At 35.3% G+C, this 22,877-nt stretch overlaps 5 protein-coding genes and 1 long non-coding RNA gene across 21 annotated transcripts in view; 4 read left to right on the top strand and 2 right to left on the bottom strand.

Moving 5' to 3' along the window:
• The first annotated feature begins 21 nt into the window (after window positions 1-21).
• Window positions 22-4,207, top strand: LOC100644562 (staphylococcal nuclease domain-containing protein 1). The gene is made up of 9 exons (XM_003396841.4): window positions 22-332; window positions 811-932; window positions 1,028-1,170; window positions 1,257-1,751; window positions 1,840-2,317; window positions 2,394-3,024; window positions 3,112-3,561; window positions 3,662-3,865; window positions 3,966-4,207. The coding sequence occupies exons 1-9, from the start codon at window positions 282-284 to the stop codon at window positions 4,068-4,070; spliced, it is 2,679 nt and encodes an 892-aa protein (XP_003396889.3). The 5' UTR covers window positions 22-281; the 3' UTR covers window positions 4,071-4,207.
• A 1,552-nt stretch (window positions 4,208-5,759) lies between these two features.
• LOC100645049 (methylosome protein 50) lies at window positions 5,760-7,730 on the bottom strand. 3 transcript variants are annotated; one of them, XM_012310651.3, is made up of 6 exons: window positions 7,590-7,730; window positions 7,109-7,275; window positions 6,655-6,988; window positions 6,407-6,579; window positions 6,121-6,313; window positions 5,760-6,053 (listed from the first exon to the last, which is right to left on the bottom strand). In XM_012310651.3, the coding sequence occupies exons 2-6, from the start codon at window positions 7,218-7,220 to the stop codon at window positions 5,849-5,851; spliced, it is 1,017 nt and encodes a 338-aa protein (XP_012166041.1). In that variant the 5' UTR covers window positions 7,221-7,275; window positions 7,590-7,730; the 3' UTR covers window positions 5,760-5,848. The 3 variants fall into 3 exon arrangements, with proteins under 3 accessions (XP_012166041.1, XP_012166040.1, XP_003396893.1); XM_012310650.3 differs by lacking the exon at window positions 7,590-7,730 and adding an exon at window positions 7,396-7,535; XM_003396845.4 differs by lacking the exon at window positions 7,590-7,730 and adding an exon at window positions 7,383-7,525.
• On the top strand, window positions 7,668-9,265 carry LOC100645288. The gene is made up of 2 exons (XM_003396847.4): window positions 7,668-7,898; window positions 7,976-9,265. The coding sequence occupies exons 1-2, from the start codon at window positions 7,668-7,670 to the stop codon at window positions 9,236-9,238; spliced, it is 1,494 nt and encodes a 497-aa protein (XP_003396895.2). The 3' UTR covers window positions 9,239-9,265.
• A 1,119-nt stretch (window positions 9,266-10,384) lies between these two features.
• On the top strand, window positions 10,385-13,604 carry LOC100644928 (vesicle-associated membrane protein/synaptobrevin-binding protein). The gene is made up of 6 exons (XM_003396844.4): window positions 10,385-10,649; window positions 11,547-11,702; window positions 11,848-11,954; window positions 12,087-12,248; window positions 12,331-12,432; window positions 12,532-13,604. Exons 1-6 carry the CDS (start codon window positions 10,592-10,594, stop codon window positions 12,694-12,696), a joined length of 750 nt encoding a protein of 249 aa, XP_003396892.1. The 5' UTR covers window positions 10,385-10,591; the 3' UTR covers window positions 12,697-13,604.
• A 3,192-nt stretch (window positions 13,605-16,796) lies between these two features.
• The window catches only part of LOC100643162 (glucose transporter type 1), a 34,386-nt gene continuing 28,305 nt past the window's right edge, over window positions 16,797-22,877 (top strand). For 7 of the 14 annotated variants that reach the window (XM_048407050.1, XM_048407053.1, XM_048407055.1 and 4 more), the window contains exon 1: window positions 16,798-17,496. The gene's annotated coding sequence lies outside the window, so the exon portion shown is untranslated. Of the gene's footprint in view, window positions 17,497-22,877 lie in introns of all 14 variants that reach the window. The other 7 variants (XM_048407048.1, XM_048407045.1, XM_048407046.1 and 4 more) reach the window with 3 other exon arrangements.
• On the bottom strand, window positions 20,473-22,835 carry LOC125385376. The gene is made up of 2 exons (XR_007224545.1): window positions 22,511-22,835; window positions 20,473-22,377 (listed from the first exon to the last, which is right to left on the bottom strand). It is a non-coding gene; the product is annotated as an uncharacterized LOC125385376 (long non-coding RNA).

The following is a 22,877-nucleotide window of genomic DNA, read 5'->3' as shown; positions in this document are numbered from 1 at the left end:
GTGTTGCGTGTTGCCACATCACCACCAAATCAAACGTCTTGGACGATGTTTCTGTGTAGATTGCGCTCGTGCCGACTCCATCACAATACGTGGAAAGCGTGAGTTTCTCGACTCCGATTCAACATGTCAAATTTTTCTTGAATTTCTAACGAATATTCACAAGAAAAGCAAAAACTAACGCGTAGATAGCTTTTTGTTTACCGAATAGCTTTTCCAGCTTGGCGTAGACTGAGAAATTATAAATTTTTTCGTGGTGCATAACGTGGTAAACGAACGACACGATGAGCGCACCCCAGGGGCAAGTGAAATCAAGAAACGGAGTAGTAAAACAGGTAAAGTATTAAAAATCCTACGGCAATCTGTTCGCTAAAGAATTTCTTACTCAAATGTAAATACGATTTATGTGCTTACTGTCATGTATAACCTCATATTTTGACATGTATGTGGTCGTCTATGATATTGTTGGTGCAAATAATCAGTACCGACAACATATGGTCGTTACATTGAAGGAATTTCGTTTTATTTGCTATTTCCCTTTAATAGCGGATTATTAATTGTTATTTGAACGTCTGACATGCCGTTAAAACATTATATACTTGTTAAAGAAATACCTTGTACTTATTTATTATGTATTTTGTTTTATACCACTGTAAACCGAACAATCTACAGTAGAGCTTACTTTTAATTTTCTAGACTTCTATGAAAAATATAATATTATATTATAATGTATTACCATTATACATACTGGTACGCTGAAAATTAAAAATAGGTCTAATTATATATTTTTAATGTGAAATTTTATATTTGAAGGTTATTTCGGGGGATACCATTGTTATTCGTGGTCAGCCTATGGGTGGCCCTCCTCCAGAAGTTACTATTACTCTTTGTAATATTACTGCTCCAAAATTAGAACGGTGGAAAGGAAATGATAGGTATATTTAATCTTTCATTTTATTTTGTCTACTTTGATTAGTTTGTTAAGTTATTTACTGATATATATATATTACAAAGTCTTTTTTGTTTTCAGTATGGATGAAAGTAAAGATGAACCATATGCTTGGGAAGCTAGAGAATTTTTACGTAAGAAACTCATTGGTCAAGATGTATCTTTTATTACAGAAAAATCAATGAATACAAACAGAACATATGGTATTGTGTTGTTAGGAAAAGGTACATTTTACACAAATTCTTTTATTAATTATGTATTATATAAAATTGATTAAAGAATGGTTTATTTAACTTTCTAATAATAATAGATAGAAATGCAGAGAATGTAATTGAAACATTAGTATCCGAGGGTTTGGTAACTGTAAAAAGAGATACCAGAAATCCTAGTCCTGAACAAACCCAATTAATTGAACTAGAAAATGCAGCTAAAGCAGCAAAGAAAGGGAAATGGTCGGAGTCGCCAAGTTCTGAACATATACGCGATGTAAAATGGATTGCTGATGATCCTCGCAAATTGGTTGAAAAATTTGGAAAGAAGCCAGTAAAGGCTATTATTGAATTTGTGTTTGATGGATCTACAGTGAAAGCACTTTTATTACCTGATTTTTACAACATAGTATTAATGATATCGGGTGTCCGTTGCCCTGGATGGCCAAATGGAAGACGTGAATATTCAGTAGGTGATCCGTATGCAGATGAAGCAAGATATTTTGTAGAATCCCGCCTTCTACATAGAGATGTTGAAATAGTACTTGAATCTGTTAACAATAACAATTTCATTGGCAGCATTCTTCATCCAAAGGGTTGGTAGTTCAGAACAAATTATGTAAATCAAGTCTTTTATGATTACATATTTGAATAAGCAATCATAAACTTTTTTATATTCAACAGGTAATATTGCCGAAATTTTATTGAGTGAAGGTTTTGCTAAATGCCAGGATTGGTCAATTAATAATAGCAGAGCTGGTGCAGAGAAACTTTATCTTGCGGAAAAAGCTGCAAAAGAAGCACGTTTACGTTTATGGAAAGATTACAAACCATCAGGTCCACAAATAGAATTTACCGGTACTATTGTCGAAATTGTCAATGCAGATGCACTTATAATTAGGACACAAAATGGAGAAAACAAAAAAGTGTTTTTAAGCAGTATTCGACCACCGTCCAGAGAAAAAAAATATAATGAGGAGCCAAATAACGCGACTAAAAAAGATTTCAAACCTCTTTATGATATTCCATGGATGTTAGAAGCACGTGAATTTTTACGTGAGAAATTTATTAGGAAAAACGTAAAAATCGTGGTTGACTATACTCAACCTGCTAGAGACAATTTCCCAGAAAAATTATGTTGCACTGTTACTTGCGGTAAAACGTATGTTATAACAAAACTTAATTGTTTTTCACTTATCTTCATTAAAATGTTTTATATAACACAAATATTGCTTTAGGAACATTGCTGAGGCTTTAGTTGCACGAGGTCTGGCAAGAGTTATCAAGTACAGGCAAAATGACGATCAACGTTCTTCTCATTACAACTTGTTACAAGTTGCAGAAAGCAAGGCAGAAAAATCTCAACATGGTTTACACGCAAAGAAGGATATTCCTGTACATAGATTAGTAGACCTTTCTAATGATCCATCAAAGGCAAAGGCATTTTTAACATCGCTTAAACGAGCGCAGGGCATTAAAGCTGTGGTTGAATTTGTTACGAGTGGTTCGCGTCTAAAATTATTTTTGCCAAAAGAAGATCAACTCATTACGTTTGTTTTGGCTGGTATAAGAACTCCACGATGTCAAAGATCATTGCCAGGTGGTGGTATTGTTAAAGCAGATGAATATGGTGAGAAAGCATTAGCCTTCACTAGAGAACATTGTTTCCAAAGGGATGTAGAAATAAAAATTGAAAGTACAGAAACTAAAGGAAGTGGATTTATTGGATGGTTAACTGTAAATGATATCAATATGTCTGTTACTCTTGTTGAAGAAGGTCTCGCAGAAGTAGTTACGTTCCCCGATTTCGGAGAATTAACAAGAACGCTTAAAGCTGCAGAAGAACGTGCCAAAACAAAGAAATTAAACGTATGTAGATTCAAATATTACTTAAACGTTAATTAATAACTGTAATAATTGTAATAATCTGAAAAAATAATCTTTTGTGTATTACAGATGTGGAAAAACTATGTAGAAGTGCAAGTTGAAAATGAAAAGAACGAAGGCGATAAAGAAATTGTTGAAAGAAAAATTGACTATCAAGAAGTAGTACTTTCTGAAGTTACCGAAGATCTTCACTTTTATTCGCAAAGTGTTGATCAACGTAGTATGTTGGAAAATTTACTTTTGCAATTGCGTCAAGAATTAGCATCCAATCCACCACTTCCGGGTGCTTATAAACCTGTTAGAGGTGAATTAGCAGTTGCCAAATTTACTGGCGATGATGAGTGGTATCGCGTTAAAATAGAGAAGGTTTCTGGTACAAATGTCAGTGTATTTTATGTCGATTATGGTAACAGAGAAGTAATTAATGTCACAAGAGTTGCGGATTTACCGTCAAGATTTGCTAATGATAAACCCTATGCTCACGAACATGTTCTCGCGTGTGTTGCACTTCCAAACGACGTAAGTATTTTTATAAAGAAATACGGTTTAATTAATAAATGTTTTATTTTTAAAATTAAAAATGGATTTGTTGTAATTTTCTGTTTATAACTATTCATAGAATGATGACAAAAAAGCGGCAGTTGAAATATTTAAAGAAGACGTCATGGATAAAATTTTATTATTGAATACAGAATTTAAGCTAAATAATATTACTGCTGTAACTTTAGTTAATTCTTCTACTAATGATGATATTGCGAAAGGACTTATTTCTGATGGGTTATTACTCGTTCAGAACCAACGCGATAGAAGACTTACTAAATTGGTAAATTAATATTTACGTACTTTTATATTTACATATGTATATCAGTACTTTGCAGTAGATGCATGAAATAAGATGCATTTTATGTATTAATTCGCTGTAGATTGAGGAATATAAGAAAGCAGAAGAAGATGCAAAGCATAATCGACGTAATATTTGGAGATACGGTGACATACGAGCAGACGACGAAAAAGAATTTGGATTGTAAAGAACTAAATGCTCAAGGAAGGACTGGTTAAAAAGTGATCAATACAGGGAAAAAGACATGTTACGAACTGCATAATAATTATGTAAGAACCCATTACATAGATTAACGAAAAATAATAAATGTTCATATGAGAGTTATATGTTGCATTGATTATGATGCAGTTATACTTCATTGCATAAAAATATGAATTGTACATAACAATTTCATTAATTCTTGTAATTTTTAAACGAAACAGTGACATAATATACTGCATAATATATTGTCATCAATCATTGTTTGTATTTCAATGTAAAGTTCTGTTCTGAACTTCAAGAATTTCATGGTTAACTGTTTTAAAATTTTCACAATTTATGTGCAATTTATTTTTAATCATGTGCATTATAATTGTGAAAAATCATTTCTTTTTCTTTCTACAAATTTACATTACATTTAAAGTCATATGAAAATGGTATGAATGAATATAAAATCCATAATTGTATATTTTGTCAAACATACTCATTTAAGTATGTAAGAATTTATATTAAGAAAGTATATTATATTTTGATTAAAAATAGATCATTGGTCAAATAATTTCACTATTATACGTAATATATTACATATATATACAAAAATTTTCACCTGGTAATATGAAAAGATAGACCATTATTTTATATCTACTTTGTTTCATAATTATATTTTTACTTTTCTTGAGATTGAAATCAGAATTACTTTCCTTAATTTTTCATAGATTTGCTTTTTTATAAACATTAAAAACAAAATATTTGTTAAATAATTCGTTCACTCTTCTATTTGCCTGATATAATAAAAAGCTATTCTCATTATTTTTTTCATTAATGGAATGAATTATTTTGGATATAAAATTAAAAGAATTATTTCTTTTCATGAATATTGATGCAATTTACATATAAATATACAATTTGAAATAATATTTCGTAAATAAAAAGTTAAATTACTTTGAGTATAAGTTTGTGAAAAATGAGGGAAATATTGAAAAAACTTTTCAATAAATTTTGTATGAATATTCAGCTTAAAAGATTATGTAATCATCGTATCCTTAATAATTTCAGATATAGAGTTATGCCCATATTTTATAACCGAATATTTATAAATTTATTGGTGCGAACAAGCTTGATTTAATATCTGAACATTGCAATAATTAATATAAATATATCATTGAAATACATGGTCAGGCAAGGAAGAGAGCAATATATACTAGATACGTATATTTACATATAAAATTTAAAAGTGAAAAATTAAGAACCTTTTAAATATGAATGTAATATCAGTTATATAATTTAAAGATTTGATTGATTTGTAATTATTTTATAGTAACACGTGTTACACATATGTGTACTGCAAATAAACTATGAAACATTTTTATTTATATTGCTATTATTTTTTACATTAATAATAATTTTCTGATTTCAGTATCTTTATTCTTTAAATGCATTTTTTATTTTAATTTAATGCGGATACACAAATAATTTCTATGTTTAAATAAAATTTTGTATTTGATACTTTATATAAACTGTATTACTTTTAAATGTTCTGCTGTTTTATTATAAAGAGATATACAAATGCTATAAAGAACAGTTATATAACTACAAATAATTTGTAGGAATATAAATATGAACAATATAGAGGATTAACTATATGGAATGAAAGTGAAATAAATTAAATATACCTATATACCATAATCTAAAAATCTATTTTTATGTATAGAAACGCAAAAGTAGTATATGAGGTAAAACAATTTAAATCATAGTCATATTAATAAGTTATACATTGTTTTGGAACTTTGTTGGTTTAACATGTTTTAACACTACATCATCCCAAGAGCAAGAATATAAATGGCGATCAAACCATGTAAGACCACGTACGAAATCAGTGTGACGATCATCTCTGTATATTAATGAAAGTTGATTGTTTGCATCAAGCATTTCTACAGAAACATCATCACAGCATACTGCTAACTCTTTCACCCTGTTATGTAATAATATTATGTAATTTATTATACTGATAAAATCTGTAATTTGTCAGCTTATATTACCTTCCTGAATCTGGATTAAATACGAGTTTATGTATTGGTCTAGAAGATGCAATTGATTTTGATAATAGTTTTAGACCTCCCTTTCTGATATCAACTATTATAACCTCTGCACCATCAGTACCAATGGCTACAATATTTGGTTTATTGGGGCTCCAACATATTGCAGTTAAACCAATATTTTTCTTCAGAATACCTAACAAATAAAAGATTAGATTTAAATAACATTTATAACAACACTAAATGTTATATACAAGTATCTGTGTTATATATGTATATGAATACATGCTTTGGGCTGGTCTTGCTAGCCTTATATCCCACATTAATGCTTCACAATCATACGATGTTGACGCAAATTCTGTGTTACTTCCAGGTTTAACATCAACACAAGTGATTAAATCTGTATGAGCAAAACTAAATGAACATGTTGCCATTAACTCTGATATGTCCCATATTTTTATACTGTAAAATAGTTATAATTCTTTATTACAAATATTTAAAATGCCTTTTAATATAAGAAACTTAAATTAGTTTTACCAACAATCCATCCCTCCTGAAACTACATGACCCTTATCAGCAAATGCAGACAAAGTTAACAGACAACTATCATGTAAAGTGGCATAACCTGCACATTTCAATTCTTTTGAATCATCAGACTTTGTAGATAGATCAAAAACTTGCAAGGTTCCACTATCTTGGCCAATTACAAATTTATCGTGCTGTAAGAAAACACCATCGCAAACACCACTCTCTGTTTTTGCATAGCGGAAGGCTTTATCCCTATCAAAGTCTTTAATATCATTGTAATACCAGACAGCACCATTCCAATAGCGATCTGTCAGGTTACTTGCTCCAAGAATAGCACTTTTTTCTGCAAAATAAAGAAACGTTTATGTATTAAATAATATTTGTATAACAAACATAAATCTATTTACAAATAAATATACAATCTTTGTAAACACTTCCACATAAAAAATTTAAATTATATTACCATTGTATATATTGATAAACTGCAAGTGTTTATAAGAAAGAGGTGGTCTATCTGTTATTGTCATGTTTCTATAAACATCGGTATTTAAATTGGGCGATGTTAAAACATCCATAATAAATTAATTTTCAAAATTAATAATGCTAACAATGCCGAACTTAATTGATATACTGTAACATAAATTATAGCAGATAGTTATTTGTATCCAACTGTTAAAGCTATGCTATAAATCATTGTAGATCACATATACAAATTAAATAGCACGTAAAAGACGTACAATATTTATTAACCTGTATACTTTTATATTATAGGTCGTTGTATGCGATCAACTGCGGTCGTAATACATGTGAAAAGGTATGGGCATGCAATGAGGGAAACGTGACGAATATAAAGTCAAAAATATTTACGTAGCTTGAGGATAGCTTGAGGATATGTTTCGCGCATGCGTGATACGTACATGTACATAGGTATACTTACTACTTACATTTTGTCAATGCTCAGATTGTATCGTGTTTACACCTCGCCCGTTAGAAAGTGATTTTTTATTGCAAAATACGAAGAAATGGTATTTTATTGTGTAATTTCTGGTTGCAAAACCAACCGCCCTGGTGGTTTAAAGTTGCCGCTTTTTTCGGTACCGAAAGATATCGTACGTAGACAAAGTTGGGAAACTGCACTTGGTATAAAAAATTTGGAGTCCTCGAAGCATCGTGTATGTGAAAAACATTTTCCTCCAGAAAATGTGATACGATGTACAGAACACAGGGATGCGTCTGGAAATTTAATTGCTAAGGTATGTATAAATTAAATTTATTCTCATTCTTAAAGTAAACTCATATTCAAAATATTTTTTAATTGTTTTTGTTCTAGGTACCACTTCGAACTTTTCGACTTTCTGAAAATGCAATTCCATCTCTTTCTCCGAATGGTAATATGGATGAAAAGGAAAATGTTGAAGAACTTGATAATCCTGTTCATGAAAACACATCTGAGAATGTTCTGAATGATACTATAAATCAGATTTTTGATAGTACAATTCATGACCATGGTTACACACACAATATAGTTGCAATGGATATAAAAGAAGAAGTAATGATCGATTCATCAGAAGAAGAAAATATTCAATGTGCAGATCAAGAAGAAGAAAATATTCAGTGCACAGATCAAGAAGAGGAAAATATTCAGTGCGCAGATCAAGAAGAAGAAGAAGAAAATATGTTTACACAGTTATGTGAAAATATTAATTTCTTTCAATTACCAAAAGATTGGACTGTACATATTCCTTCTAATAAAAATAGCGTAACTTTTTTAGAAATTGAAATCAATTTAACCAATGATAATTACAATGCTTGTCTAGTAAAAAGAAGTATTATAATAAAAGATAATATGGACATTGTATATATAGCATTGGAAAAAACTATATCTTCAGAAAAACTTAATCTTCCAAATAAATTTCACAATTTTGAAGAATTGAGGATAATACTAAATCATTTTTCTAATATGTTATTTTGTTCTGGGATAGCTGACATTGATGGTGTAAACCTAGTAAAACATACAATTGGATATACTGATTGTCATGATAAATTAAGGCATAAAAAGTGTCATATATTAACTTTATTTGAAAAATGTGAAATGTGTGAAAAAGTGAGGAGAACTGTTAGACAAAAAAGACGTCGTATGTCTAAAAGAAATATGGGTGAGGAAATTACTGATTTTACAAACACAGATGTTTTACATATCTGGAAGAAGAAGTTTGACGCACAAAGAAGTGCACTTTTCCGTGCAAAAAAAACAATTAGAACACTTCAAGCTCGTATTAACGAAATGAAGGTAGATTTAAGTAACATAGATATGCAAACTGTACTTAAAAAATGCAGAGATCACCAAATTCCAGATATACAGATGACGTTAATTGAACAAATTATAGCATCTGCAAAGTTGAAAAGTGTAAAAGGTCAACGATATAGTGGAGATTGGATGATGCTATGCACTTTAATGTACATTCGTTCTCCTGAAGGGTATGGACATTTACAAAAGTTGAATATATTGCCTTTGCCCTGTGCAAGAACTGTTCGTCGATGTTTATCTCTTGTAGAAACAAAGTGTGGTCTAGATAATAAGTTTTTCGAATAAAAGTCTATATGTTCGTTATAGAAAAAATTTAATTATTTAAGAATTTCACCTTTAATTTATCTGTTATTTCGTCTGCTTATGACAATAATCTCTTGCAACATAAAGTTTCTTGTTTATATTTTCTTACCATTATTAAATTTGTAATTTTTTATCTTTTTAACTTAAACTTTTAATTTAAAAGATGACATTTTGTTTTACAGATTTTATTGTTTGGATTTATTATAATTATTTTAATAATAAAAACTTAATTAAAAAAAAGTATCTGTAAATTTTATAGTTAACTTTAATTACTCAAAATAAATCAGAATTTTTTTGCGCAAATGTGAAATGTGTCCTCAAGCTGACGCCATATGGAATTTTTGACTTCACTCGCACGCTTTGATCTATGTTACTCTATGCTTTCGGTATACGATCTGTCATATGACTATTTGCGATATCACTTGTTTCGGGATGCATAAAATCATTATCGCTTTCGTATCATTTTCAATGTTACCGATTCAGCATAGAACAAGATTACGACACTAGTAGTGGTCAAAATTAAAACTAAGTATGACTATGAAATTACAATATGCTTTATATCGTTTGAGATACATGTAGCTGTATTTTGTGCATGTATTTTGAAAATGTTTGGAAATATATACGAATATGATTAATTCTTAGTGAGTTATACAAAGGTACATACGATTAGTAAGTACTAGCGACACTTCAAATTAATAATATGCAAACTTATAAATATAAAAAATCTGCATATTCTAATAATTATTACTTACTAGAAATAAAAGATTCATTTCTATATAAATAAAAAAGACAAATATGGGTGTTATCTTAAGATTAGCTTAGTTTCAAAGACGAGGATAAATTACTTATACATTAAATCACCTAGTAATATTCTTTAAATACAATAACTGATAATAATAAGGATTTATCATTTTGTTTGATGTAATAAAGATCGGCATCGATTAAACAGAATCGGTTTGATCCCGGTGATTAGGAAATAGTTCCTACCGACGATGCTCTGGAATTCTGTTTATGTAGCGCGTCTTTTCGGCATTCCGAGTTTCGGGATGTGCAGAAGTAGCGAATATGATTACCGCGGTAACGTCTGTCCGTGACGTAACGGCTATACTCTTGATAATTTCCGTCGTGACGCATGCGTATTCGATTCGGAGCAAAAATCAGAATTAGTCCAACGGAATCCCGGAAAGTAGCGAGAGTGCGAGACACGGCGGTGCCGTTGTATAAAATTATAAGAAGCGTTGATTAACCTGTCAAGACGTGGTATCGTATCGTTATTTACGCGGTCAAAGGTGTTGCGGGTAATCGTTCGTAGGATTCGGTCGGCTTCCAGACAGGATGGGGAAGCCTGAGCAAATTTTAATTATCGAACCGCGAAGTGAACTGCGATTCAAGGGTACGCTTTAAACGACGACTCATTCACTTATATTCGGATTTTATTTGCACATTTCCTCCTTACTTTCACTCCTTCCCCGAGTTTTGTTCAATCCATGACTGGCAGGCGCTTTGTTGGTTAGTTAACACGAGCTGCACACGGTGCGCTACGTTGTCAAGATGACGTAAGGTTGACTCCACTAGCCAATTTTATTGTATTTTCATTTATAACCAAATAGGATTACGTACGACGACCCAGCAAAAATCATTGGCCTTTTCAGTTGTACCTAACCCTATTCGTCGTACGTCATTCGCTGTCAAAGCTAAGTGCAGTCACGAAGTCACGATTCAATTCTCAGCCTCCCCTCTCACTTCTCTTTTCCTCTAACTGATATACAGTCAGCATATTCGACGAGTTATAATCCTATGCATTTATTTTTCCTACTACATTTAATTTGTTTCTATGCTTTCCTAGGCTTTTATTCAATAAAATATAGATTTTTCATATTTATGTAAACGGCATATATGGACGTCTATTTGGCAGGCAAATTTGTTTGCGTTCAACGCAAATTTAAGAATTCGTACATATTGTAAAAATATCGGAAGAACATTGTTTACAATACAATAAACATTTTTTGTTGAATGATATTTATAAAAGGATTGGTAATTTATATAGTGTAGTTTTGTAAGTGGAATATGAATATATAAACAAAATATGGAAATGTTGTTTATAATTACATGTATCATTACAATTATATCATTTTAGTACTTTGGAGTGCATAAAAGAACGCGATATAGATAATAATATGACTGATGCATATATTTTGCAAAAGCAGTTATGATTACTTTTTGTTTATATAATCTTTGAATAAAAGAAGTAATAAAAATAATGTTAAACATTTCTTATGTTATATTTTAGGTCCTTTCCTAGAAAGAACAGTCACATCATATATAAAATTAACTAATCCATCGAATCAGAAAGTTTATTTTAAAATAAAAACAACTGCCCCAAAGAGGTATTGTGTACGGCCAAATTGTGGGTATCTTAAACCAAAGGAAATTTCACAAATAGCTGGTTAGTATTAATTTGCAAATCAAATTTACATATTACGATTGATTTATTATATAAACACAACAATTGTTAATACGGATCTTTACTAAAGTTCAAATTATTTTTATTTATGAAGAAAATGTAATTCATTATGTATTATATTTTTCAGTGACTCTTCAACCATTCGATTTTGATCCAGCAGAAAAAAATAAACACAAATTCATGGTGCAAGCTTTAGTAGCTCAAGATAATGATGATGAAGAAAATCCTGACATGGTATGTAATATATAGTTAATGTTATTATAGTTAATAGTTTAATATTAGAAAATATTCATTTTTATTGGTTGTTATTTGTGTTAGTCTTATTCCTGCCTTGTGTGAATTATAACATCTAATTTTGTTTCAAAGTGGAAAGGCATAGATCCAGAACAATTGATGGAATCCAAGCTAAAATGTGTATTTGAAAATCCAGTAATTAAAACTTTGGCATTTGAAGCAGTTAAATCAGAAGCTACTACAGATAATGGTAAAAATAAAGGAGTTGGTGATTTTGTTAAGTCATCGCCAAAGGTAATAATTAATATCACTTTTATTTTTAATGCTCCCTTACTATCGCTTATTATATAAGTAAGTGATATGTTTATTTTATCAGGTCCCTGGAGAAACAGAGGAAAAATTGATAAAAGCAGCACAAGAAGTTAATCAGCTTAGGGAAGAAGAGAGTGCCCTTAGGCAGGAAAACCTCCAATTGAAAGTAAACAATTGAAAAATATATTTGACGTAAATTAAGTAAACAGATCAATAATTTAGTAAGAACATACTAATTAAAAAACATACTAATTTTTATTTGTAGGAGGATTTGTTGCAATTACGAAATGCCCTGTTGGTTAACGAGGCTACATTAGCCACCAAAAATTTTAACTCGCAGAACAGTAGCGAATCGTCACCACCGGTTACCAGCATCCTTATTGCTGTTGTCATGGTCATACTGGGATATGTGCTGGGAAAAATGATCTGAGCAGCCATTACTTTACCGCATAACTTGGCACATCCCCTCTTCCCCTGTGTTTCTTAGCCTGCCCCCCTGCTACCATATACCACGTACTGATCGCAGAGGTTGAAAACAGTCATCGTATTACACGATTGTTCATAATAAATACTATAAACATGAACGGATAGTGGTTTACAATAATAGAATTATTCGCTGCAGGAGTGTGCTTCTATTTTGGTAAAGCGACCAAATTCGAAATCCTTTTTTAAGAAATAAACACTATACTCGGATGGTGTAGATGCGGGAGATCCTGTGGATAAATTTTGTTATTGTTACGTATCAGAAAGTACCATTAGTTTAAGTAGAAAATTATAAATAAAAACTAAATACTATATATCTTCATGTTTATATATTACTTCTGTTCTCACATTTCTTATAAAAGGATTCTCGCTTTACAAATTCGCTTGCGGCTGTGTCTTTGAAACCATGTTGCCACTAACTAAATTATATATGGGACACGAAAATTTATGAAATATAATTCTTTTAAACGAATACATTCAATTAGAAAAAGAAGAATTCAATTGTTTCAAGAATTGTGGTGTATCGTTAACGTAAAATGGAAAAAGACAGGATGAATTCGAATACTCTTTTTTTGACATTCTAACAGTACTTAACAATCACACAATGTAAGATTGTACATAATGTATTTTAAGATAATATATTAATGTCTAACGTATATAGTCAGGAAGGGGAGGGGGGCTGGCTGATCAGTAGTGGTTCATGATTCAGAATTTGGATATGCTGGCTCTATCCATCAGCAATGAAATATCATTTAAGGAGTTGATGCATTAAAGTTTTGGACGCTTCAGTGTATTTTTATTTCTTTATGTTTATCTTATAAAAATTCGAAATAAAGATATCTCGGATGTCACATATGATGAAAGTTTTATATTTTAAACCTTTCTGCTGGTAATTGTGTTTTTGAGTAATTTGAAGTGGTGCATGGTATACATTGATATGGTACCGCCTAAAAATGTCATCACGAATCATATAAATTTAGCTATATAGATGTGTGTATAATGTATATATACATATGTACACACACATTTATATAGTGGCAAACAGTTTGTTAGATCGTCACATCACAAGTAATATCGAACACATCAGAATTAATTATTACGGGTGTGTGTATATCTATGCACTCACATACAAATATACATACGTATACATATATATAATACTCATATATCTGTGCCTTAGAAATAGAGACAGTAATATAACATATTTGTGTTTCATTAAAATTCCATTGTTCTAATATTTCCTGACTCTATAAGGTCTTTCCAATTCTTTTCGATAGCGAACATTTGTTTTTTTAATTGTAAAATAGGGATAAACTATAATTACATTGTCAAGCGTAAATATTTAAACTTTTATTATTTATAGACGGTATTATTTATAATTTTGAAGTATATGTGTGTGTATAAAAAACTATATATATATATATATATATATATAGTTCTTTCATCATTCTTCGAGTTTCTGATTGAGAAGTTTTTTTTCAGATATTTAAAAAAGAAAAAAAGAAAAATAAATGAATTATCAGTAACTGGTAGAATGATGGTGTATGTTTAATATAGCGCAAATTAAGTTTAACAGGATACAACGATTTTTTCAGATAAAAATTGTCGCATCATTTCATCCTTTTACACATCCTTACAGATTACGAAGCGTAATCATTATAAAATTCTCTCTGTTATATTCTCGTGTTTATAATATAATTAAATAACGATCGTCCGGTGTATCGTCTAAGGTACAGGTATAAATTGCTTTTTCTGTACGAATATACGAGGTACGTAAGAAAATGGTTTGAGAATTCTCCTCCGGTCAGATGCGTTGCAGCTTTCTCGAACGAGCAACTTCCTAAGTTCCTGTTAAATATGTTATTTAAGATGATAAATACATAAAACCACGCTACTATACACCAGCATAAGCTGGAGTTTCGTCCAAGAGAGGAATTTTTTCCACACGATTATTCCATTTATCGCTTGAATTCTTAATCCATTATGGAGTGTCTCACGATCAATGTTACTACGTTATTATCACTGTTGTAGAGAAGATATAACGATACATAGAATTATGATATTAATAATACGATTCGGGAACGAAACGAACAGATCGTCATTGTGTATATAAAAAAAAAAAAAAAAGAAAAAAAAATAAGAACAAAATAAAATATGGCTGAACTTGTAAAAGTTAGAAAACAGTCACAATTGGATAAATATTATATATACGTATACCTAAACGACAATTTCCGACAAAAATAATTGTTCCAAACGAATGTAACATTCGATTTTCTTACTATACATGTTCAATAAAATTGCGTTAAACAAGTTCAAGTAATGATGTACTTGTACTTTAAATATCGTCGATCAATTACGACGAGGGTTACTCGATATCGCATAATGTTAGAACAACATAAATATAGTTTCGAATCGATCGGGTACGCGAGATAATTTTATAGATGAATTTTAAACCCTTCATTCCCGAAAAATAGATACGCGAACCAAAGTAGAGTAGGTCAACTTATAATCAGACTACCTTCTCGGGTGCACATGCACTCGCATACTTTCTCCCTGCGCGACCATCGAACGGAAAAAGAGAGGTGAAAGAGGGTAGTGGGGAGAAGAAGGTGGAAAAAGATATCTCAGCCGAGAAACGTAAAGATCGTTAATCGACCAATTTGCAAATTTTACTCTACTTCGTCATTATCCGGGTATCTTTACCTAGCATAACGAGAAAGCAAATTGCAGCTCCATACTTATTTGACTGAACGACGATATCTATAAATATATAGACGTAATAACGCCATATCTCTATACGTCAAGATAGGAAATTGCAAAGATCAGCGTAAACGCTACATCATTTTTGTATACATAAGAATATTCGACGCTCGTCATTCCGTTATCTCTGTGTGCATCGTATGAACATACGCGCGTTTTTTCTTCCGCGATAACACCTAAGTCTAAGACGGAAATAATTCTCACCGTAATGTTGCTAAAAGCGAAATTCCTAGTACGCTATCGTCGCCTAAGATAAAACGGAACATGAAAAAGATTGGTCGAGCGGAACTTGAAGAATAAAATTCGTTCACTGGACACGTGACTTTCTTTAATGGAGCTCGTCAAACGACACTCACCATAGCGAGACGTTCGACTGCGAACTAAGGTCGGACAGGAGGACTTGGTCGGCCTGAACGTGCAGATAAATCAGGATCGGGGAAAAGGGAGGTGGATGGCAGAGAGTGGAGCGGCGGATACAGCGCAGAGCAGCCTGATCAGGGTGGCGGCGGCAGTAGCGACTGGCTATTGATTTCAAGGGCTTCCTTAACCCCCCGCTTTGCCGCTGAGTACCCGACAGCTTCAGGTCACCCCAAAGGGCTCTTGGTGCCCGCGACTAAAACAATTCCATACGTTTACTCCCACTACTGGTCCACCTATTCTATACCTTTCGTCCGGCCAGGTAACCCGTATGCGACTCGCGCAAGCCTTTCTTCCTCTTCCTGTCTTCAATTTCCTTGTCTTCTATGGAGTTGGAATAAAGGAAACATCGTTTAAACGAGCAACTAGATTCTTCTAAAACGATGGGCAAACGTTCAAAGGAAGAAGAAACGCGTCAAGACTCGGTCGAACGTCAAATTTGAAGATAAAGCGTGCAGATGGAAAGACAAAGACAGATAGAAAGATCGATTACCCTGTATTAGATTAGAATTCTTTCAAAGGCTACTCGATTATATTTCGCGTATCCGTGAGACGCGATTTGAACGAAAAACTAATAGAGGCGATCTGCCTTCGATCGTAAACCGTCGGACCAAGCGAAAATAGGAAGGAAAGGAGGAAGAAAGCGAAACGATATACGATAGGAGAACACGCACGAATTAAAGGCGTTCTTCAAAATTTCGCGGTTAAGTGGCCGTTCGGTGGTAAAACGGGACGGAGATAGGTGCGGGGGTGTATCAGGAAGCGACAGTGCACGGAGTCGGAAGAGAACGGAGAAACGAAGAAGAGAGGGAAAAAGAGTAGGGATAACGTGGGGATCCTGGGTAGGCGAGCACCCGTGGTGGTTACGGTACTGTGCGAGTCGGGCCGAGCGCAGACGGATCGCGGGGTGAGCCGTCGCTCGGCATACGTCGAACTAGGTGCCCCGCGTTGGGGCGTCTCCTGCCATCGAGCATCGGTGTCGTGCAGTCGATCGGGGGACGACCACCGCCTTCTTCGAAGTCACTGTTAGTTCCAGATCGTATCGGACTGGATTGGAACGGAACGGTCCCGCCTGTTCACCCGTTAATTCCCCATCGGTGTGTCAGCGCAGACACGGCGACGACGATGAGACTACGACGATGGTACTCGTGGTAGCGCGGCCACAGTGCGTCGTGGCCAGTGCGGGCGTCGGCATCGTCGTCGGTTGTGCACGCGATCGGACGAACAAGGAGATGGTGTCCCCGGATCGTTCGGAGGAAAGTGACTTGGTTGCTAACGCTACTACTGTCAGTGCCGCGTCCGCGTACAACGTCCTCGACGTCGTCGTAGCCGCTGCCATCGCCACCGCCGCCGCCACCACCAGCGTTGTCCTCGCCACCGCCACCGCTGCCGTTACTATCGCTGCCGTCGTTACCGCTACCGCCACCGTCAACGCTGCCGTATCCACCATCGCCAGTCTCGCCACTGCCAATACCGTCGTTTTCGACGCCACGAGCACGATTGCTCTTGCTGCCAACCAGGCTTCCAGCGCGACTCTTCAGACGGTCTAACCACCCCCATATCCCAAATGGTGAGTGTCCATCGAAATGTTTCCATTTTCTACGGTACTTTTTCCTTTCTTTCGCGAGTCGAGCTAGCTCAGCTCGAGACTTTCCTTTCCTCCTTCGAAACCACCCTTTCTTTCTTCGGTGCGCTTGTCCTTTCCTACGGGGGAGGAACGTACGGATAGATTCACGTTTGAGCGAGATAGAACTAGGAAGACAGAAGAGGGAGAGAATGAGACGGAGAATGGAAATAAAGTATGCAGACAGAAATCGAGGCACAGGGAGAGAAAGAGAGAGTGTGAATGCTGTGTTGTATATGCGAGGAGGAGGAGCACGGGGAGGGGGAGAGAGAGAAAGAGAGAGAGAGAGAGAGAGAAAGAGAGAGAAAAAGAGAGAGAGAGAGAGAGATGAAGAACGTCACACGAAAGGGTGGAAGGAGGGAGGGGATGACGATCAAGGATAAAAGGAAAGAAGCGCGAACGATATAAAAGATTTTATTTGTCTGTCGACGTTTCGCGTATGCCGTTAGAATAGGATTTCTCGTCCTGTGTTCTACGCGATCGTCGTGTCCCGGCGACTCGACTCCACATAACCTCCGTCAATCGATAATACAAGACGACGGCACCCGCGGCGCTCGGCAAGATCGGCCTAGGAACGAACACAACCCGCGTTCCTAAGTCGAGTTACCCTATCGATGAGCGTCGTCGATATTTCTACCCTTTCTCTACCTGACATTCTAGTAGCACCTGGCCTTCACCGATTGCTCGTTCGATTTAAACGTTCACGCGATGAGAAGCGTCGAAAGTTGGTACGAATGCAATCCATTTGTTCGTTTTGTTGGGCGGTGAACGACGATGTTCTCCCTGTGCCCTCCGACTGTCCACGCACAGGCACAGGATATATCCTGTTCCTCGTTGGTTCGTGGCACGGTCTCAACCTCGCCCATGTTAATTGGCGAGGATCGATTTTCCTAGAAACGATTACACGGCCGCGGCCTCACGGTCGTTCAATCGCACGTTCGGGGCCCAGGTTTCCCGTTAAAGTCGAAGCGAATACCTCGGAAACACGGGGTTAACTGGTTGCTGAGGCAAAGCTGTAAGAGACGAAGTATCGTTGGTTAGGAACGAAGCTAACGAAGATCTGGCGTGACGACGACATCTCGTTCGTACACCTGACCGCGTCGTTACCTTTCGAACGCCATTTGCGTGCCGAAATGTAATAAAACGCGTTTTTTACCCCGTACAGAATGCGCGAATGCGCCGCCGGCGATATACGCGCATACTTGCATATATCTATATACGTATATGCACGTATATAGTTGGGTATACGTATAACGCGTTGCGCGAAGCGGATGAATGAATGCTGTGAATAAAAGTAAGTAGGTTAACGAGAACGAGATCGTCCGTTCCGAAAAACGCGATCTCTCCGTCTCGTTTTTTCCTTCGCGTTCCTTCCGCGCTCTTCTTCGAATCGTTACCGTAAACCGTGGCTCGTGATTTTGAAACTGGACCTATCATCGAGACGTTATCTTCGAGACGAAATCTCTCATAGGTCGGGCTGTTAAAACGAGTCGAACGTTGGCCACTTGGACGCGAACGTAAAGGTACATTTTCTCCGATTCTTCTGTATACACGATCGCAAACTGCGCCCCATTGTCGTATTGTTATCTACACGCGAGCTATAATACTGCCAGGCCGGGGAAATAATCATACGTATCTAGTTTCTGGTTCGAATCAATGTTTGCAATTGTGCTACTTGGAAATATACGGGCCTCCGTGGAAGCGTTTTACGCGGTGGCACGAAATCGGTAGAAAAGAACGCCTTCGCCTATCGGTTTTAACTTCTTTTCTCATTATTAGATAACGATCGGAACTGTAAGGCATGCCTTCCTTTCGCCGCTAGTTTCAACCGACCGTGTACCCGTTTCTCCAATCGTCGTTCCTCGCTTTCGTTTATATAGATACTTGGATCTTTCATCGAATTCGACGGATCGATGTCTTTCGAGCGTCACCGCAGTGAATTCCAATATCGCGTTTCCGTTCTTGTTGAGGTTTTTAAACTCTCTGTACGCCCGATAAAAAACTCTTCCTTCTCTATCTACTTTCGTCGAACCTTTACGTATATATATACATATATTCGATGGTGTTACGCCGCGACAAAACTATGCATTCGTGCGTCATCGGTTTGGAGTTGCGCTATGGGATCGCTGAATGGAAATTGTTCTGAAAAAGTTAAGTACTACGTGAATTAGTAATGATTCACGACAGACATTAGAGGCACAACTTTCATTTAGCAATCTACGTTCTAAGAAGTTCTTTAATTCAATAAAGTACGTAAAAGAAGTAATTACGCAAAGAAAAAAATACTGTCAAGTTTTTAGATCTGTCGTTACTTTTTATACAACTAAGCTAACGTAATGCGGTCAAATATTCTAACGCGACACGTCGATCATTCTTACCTACAAAAAGAAAAGAAAAAAGCTTTTTAAATTCAACGATAACGAATGTTTTCAATTTTGAGCGCACAATGTCTAACGGGCCGAGACAGAATAGCAAAATATACCATTTATCTCTTGCTCTTTCTTCATCGATAAAAGCACACATAACGCGTGCATACGTGTACATGGTTATGCTACATGCATAGGCAAAGTGCATATTCCTTACGTGCATATGCATATCCGAGCGCGCGTAGTATACACGGACTGCTTTTAGCGCGCTAAGTGCACGATGCGCATACGATAAAGCGTGTGTACTTTTCTGATTAATTTAAGGTAACGTTCCCATCTTTCGAGAACGTAAGGCGTAATTCATCCTGTAGCTGTGTCGAGCCGAAGAAAACACCGTGGCGAAGACAGAAAATGCAACTAACAATCGGCGATTAATTTCGGAACACACCAACAGACGATTAAGACTTGCGTTGTTGCGCAATATATATCGAATTAAGACGATTCAAGTCATGGGATTTGTTATCGAGATAGAAGAAGAGAAGATAAAATTCTAAAATTCCTTCCTTGTAAATTAGTTTGTTTTATTTACTCATCGATACATACGTGTACATACGTACAACGATACCTTAATGTCGTAACTTTCAAACAGACATTAATCATCGTTGGATATGTCCATTAATAAATCTCGCTCTCAACCGTAGTCGAAAAGTTGCTACTAAAAAGAAGTTGAAGATTCACGGAAGAAGCGTAACTTGACGAGCGTACGTTCGTGACCTACTTCTCTCTTTCACGTTTGCTTGATCGATTACACCTGTACAGATATATATGTATATGTTTTTTTTTCTGAAAGTAAACATTTTTATTTCCACGACTACCATCGTCCATTCTCATATTTTCAGCTAATCCCCTGTTTCACTATAGCCGAAATTAACATTCCTATCTTATCTCCGTCGAGCTTAATGACGATTTTCCTTGCCTCGTTATTTCCCACTTTTATCGCTAATCGCTATTTCCACACGCTGTGCGGTTTAATGCGCGACTGGATGTTCTACCGACTATTTCGTTCCTTTTCCTTTTTATCATACGTTCGATGGAAATCAAACGAAACGTACATACCTGGTCTCTCGACAAACGGCTTAACGTTTTCGGATTTACGTATATGGCGATGACGATATTACGTGTACAGATACATACGTATAGATATAGCGTATAGTGCAAATCTCCCGAAGGACCTGTTGGCGATGTGCCAATCCTAAATGCACCCTCGCGTCGTCTTGGTCGCAATGCCAACGTCCATGGTGCAGAAATGAGAAAAGCTTGGCTCCTGCCGTTTCGCCAAGCGCATCTCATTGATCCATTTAAATCACAAGCATCCGGAGACGTAAGTATGTGTGTCATCGCGAACGTCAGATATCACCAGATAATCGAGAGTTTTCGTAGGACCGGGTTTAGTATTTTCTACCAATCTCGACTCGATCTCGCCCTTAAAATCGTTGAACGAGAAGCGTGAAATTCTTTTTTATTCGACCAGATTGATGTTACAAAGTTACGAGAGCGTAAATATCATCACGCATAATCCGCTATGTGTCATTTTCCAACAGAGATTTCTGGAGGCCAGCGCAGCGTAAATACCGCGAATGTAGGTTGTGCACCTGTTACTCGTTGAAACCGTTTAACAACAAACCTTATTTGGAAATTTTAACGCAACTTTCAGCCGGTTATATGCTTTTTAGATATAGAACGTCGCGTTATTACACTGCGAGCAGTCGCGAGTGGAAATTTCGTTCGGTACGTTCCACCGTCAGTACTGCTTTCCTAGTTTTCTCTGGTAGAACCGCGGAACGCGATAAATTTATTAGAACTGTGTTACTTTTGTTCAGAGTGGTTGTAGAATCTTGTATTTATTTTCCGATACGATTGTATCAAAGATTTCGATTAAGCAAGTTTAATTATTCGTCGTTTGTACACTATCCTAAATTTTATAAGCTACTTTCGCAAGTACTTGTTCGTTATTCGTATGTATTTTCATGTTTACGTGACTAATAATGCATCTACGTTGATATACTTTTATTAATTTTCTATATGACTGGAATTTTCTTTGGTCACGAGAAACAGGAATATTATGTAGTCGACCGCAGTTTCCTGCTTTGATTTCATGATTATAGACCAATGATTGTTATACATACTAATTTAGTATTAATATTATGATAATTATAGAATACATAAAGTAAGTAAGAGTAATAAAGCGATAATAAAATAAGATTTAAAGCATATAGATAATATAAATATGTACATGTTCCAAGGTGCACGAAGATTACGTTCTTTATATAACTACTGCAATGTAATAAAGACGTACTAATAACACCTATCGATAATAATGATAACATCTTCCACATTCCTACCGTTCGATTCATTTTGTCGTTATTTACTTTTGGATTGTAAAAGCGAGTTCAGAACGCACCTGAAAAAATAGATAAAGAAATTACCGTACTATCCCCGCGATGATACGTCAGCGAACAAGATCGCGTTGTTATTGGGTAGCAATAAATTTACGTAATTTCATGGACGGTCCGGTATGACTCGCGATACGTTACCTTTACTACCGATAAATTTCGCATTTCGTTGGACGGTGAAAAATGTCGAGTGACATCATTCTCCATTTCGCATCGAACTTTTTGCAACACGTACATACAAACACGAGAAAAACAACCACCCCGAAGGAACTAGGAAACGCGACAAACTCCGCGAACTCGATATTTCTTCGTTGAACGAAGATCTATCGATCTCCGGCGACAAACATTACAGTTAAAAAGAAGTTGGGAAAAGAAAAGAGAGAAAGAAAGATTCACGCGCGTTCCGTATCTCGGTGTCGCTGGTGTTTAATCTCTCACGGTAGATGCGGACACCTAAGGTACGGTGGAGCACAGAAGTACACAAGGAACTGGTTATAAAACTCGTCGA

The sequence above is a fragment of the Bombus terrestris genome, chromosome 7, assembly GCF_910591885.1.
Source record: "Bombus terrestris chromosome 7, iyBomTerr1.2, whole genome shotgun sequence".
In the NCBI taxonomy this organism is placed as follows: Eukaryota; Metazoa; Arthropoda; class Insecta; order Hymenoptera; family Apidae; genus Bombus; species Bombus terrestris.
The sequence above is the reverse complement of the archived record's forward strand: the minus strand, read 5'-3'. Positions and strand labels throughout refer to the sequence as shown.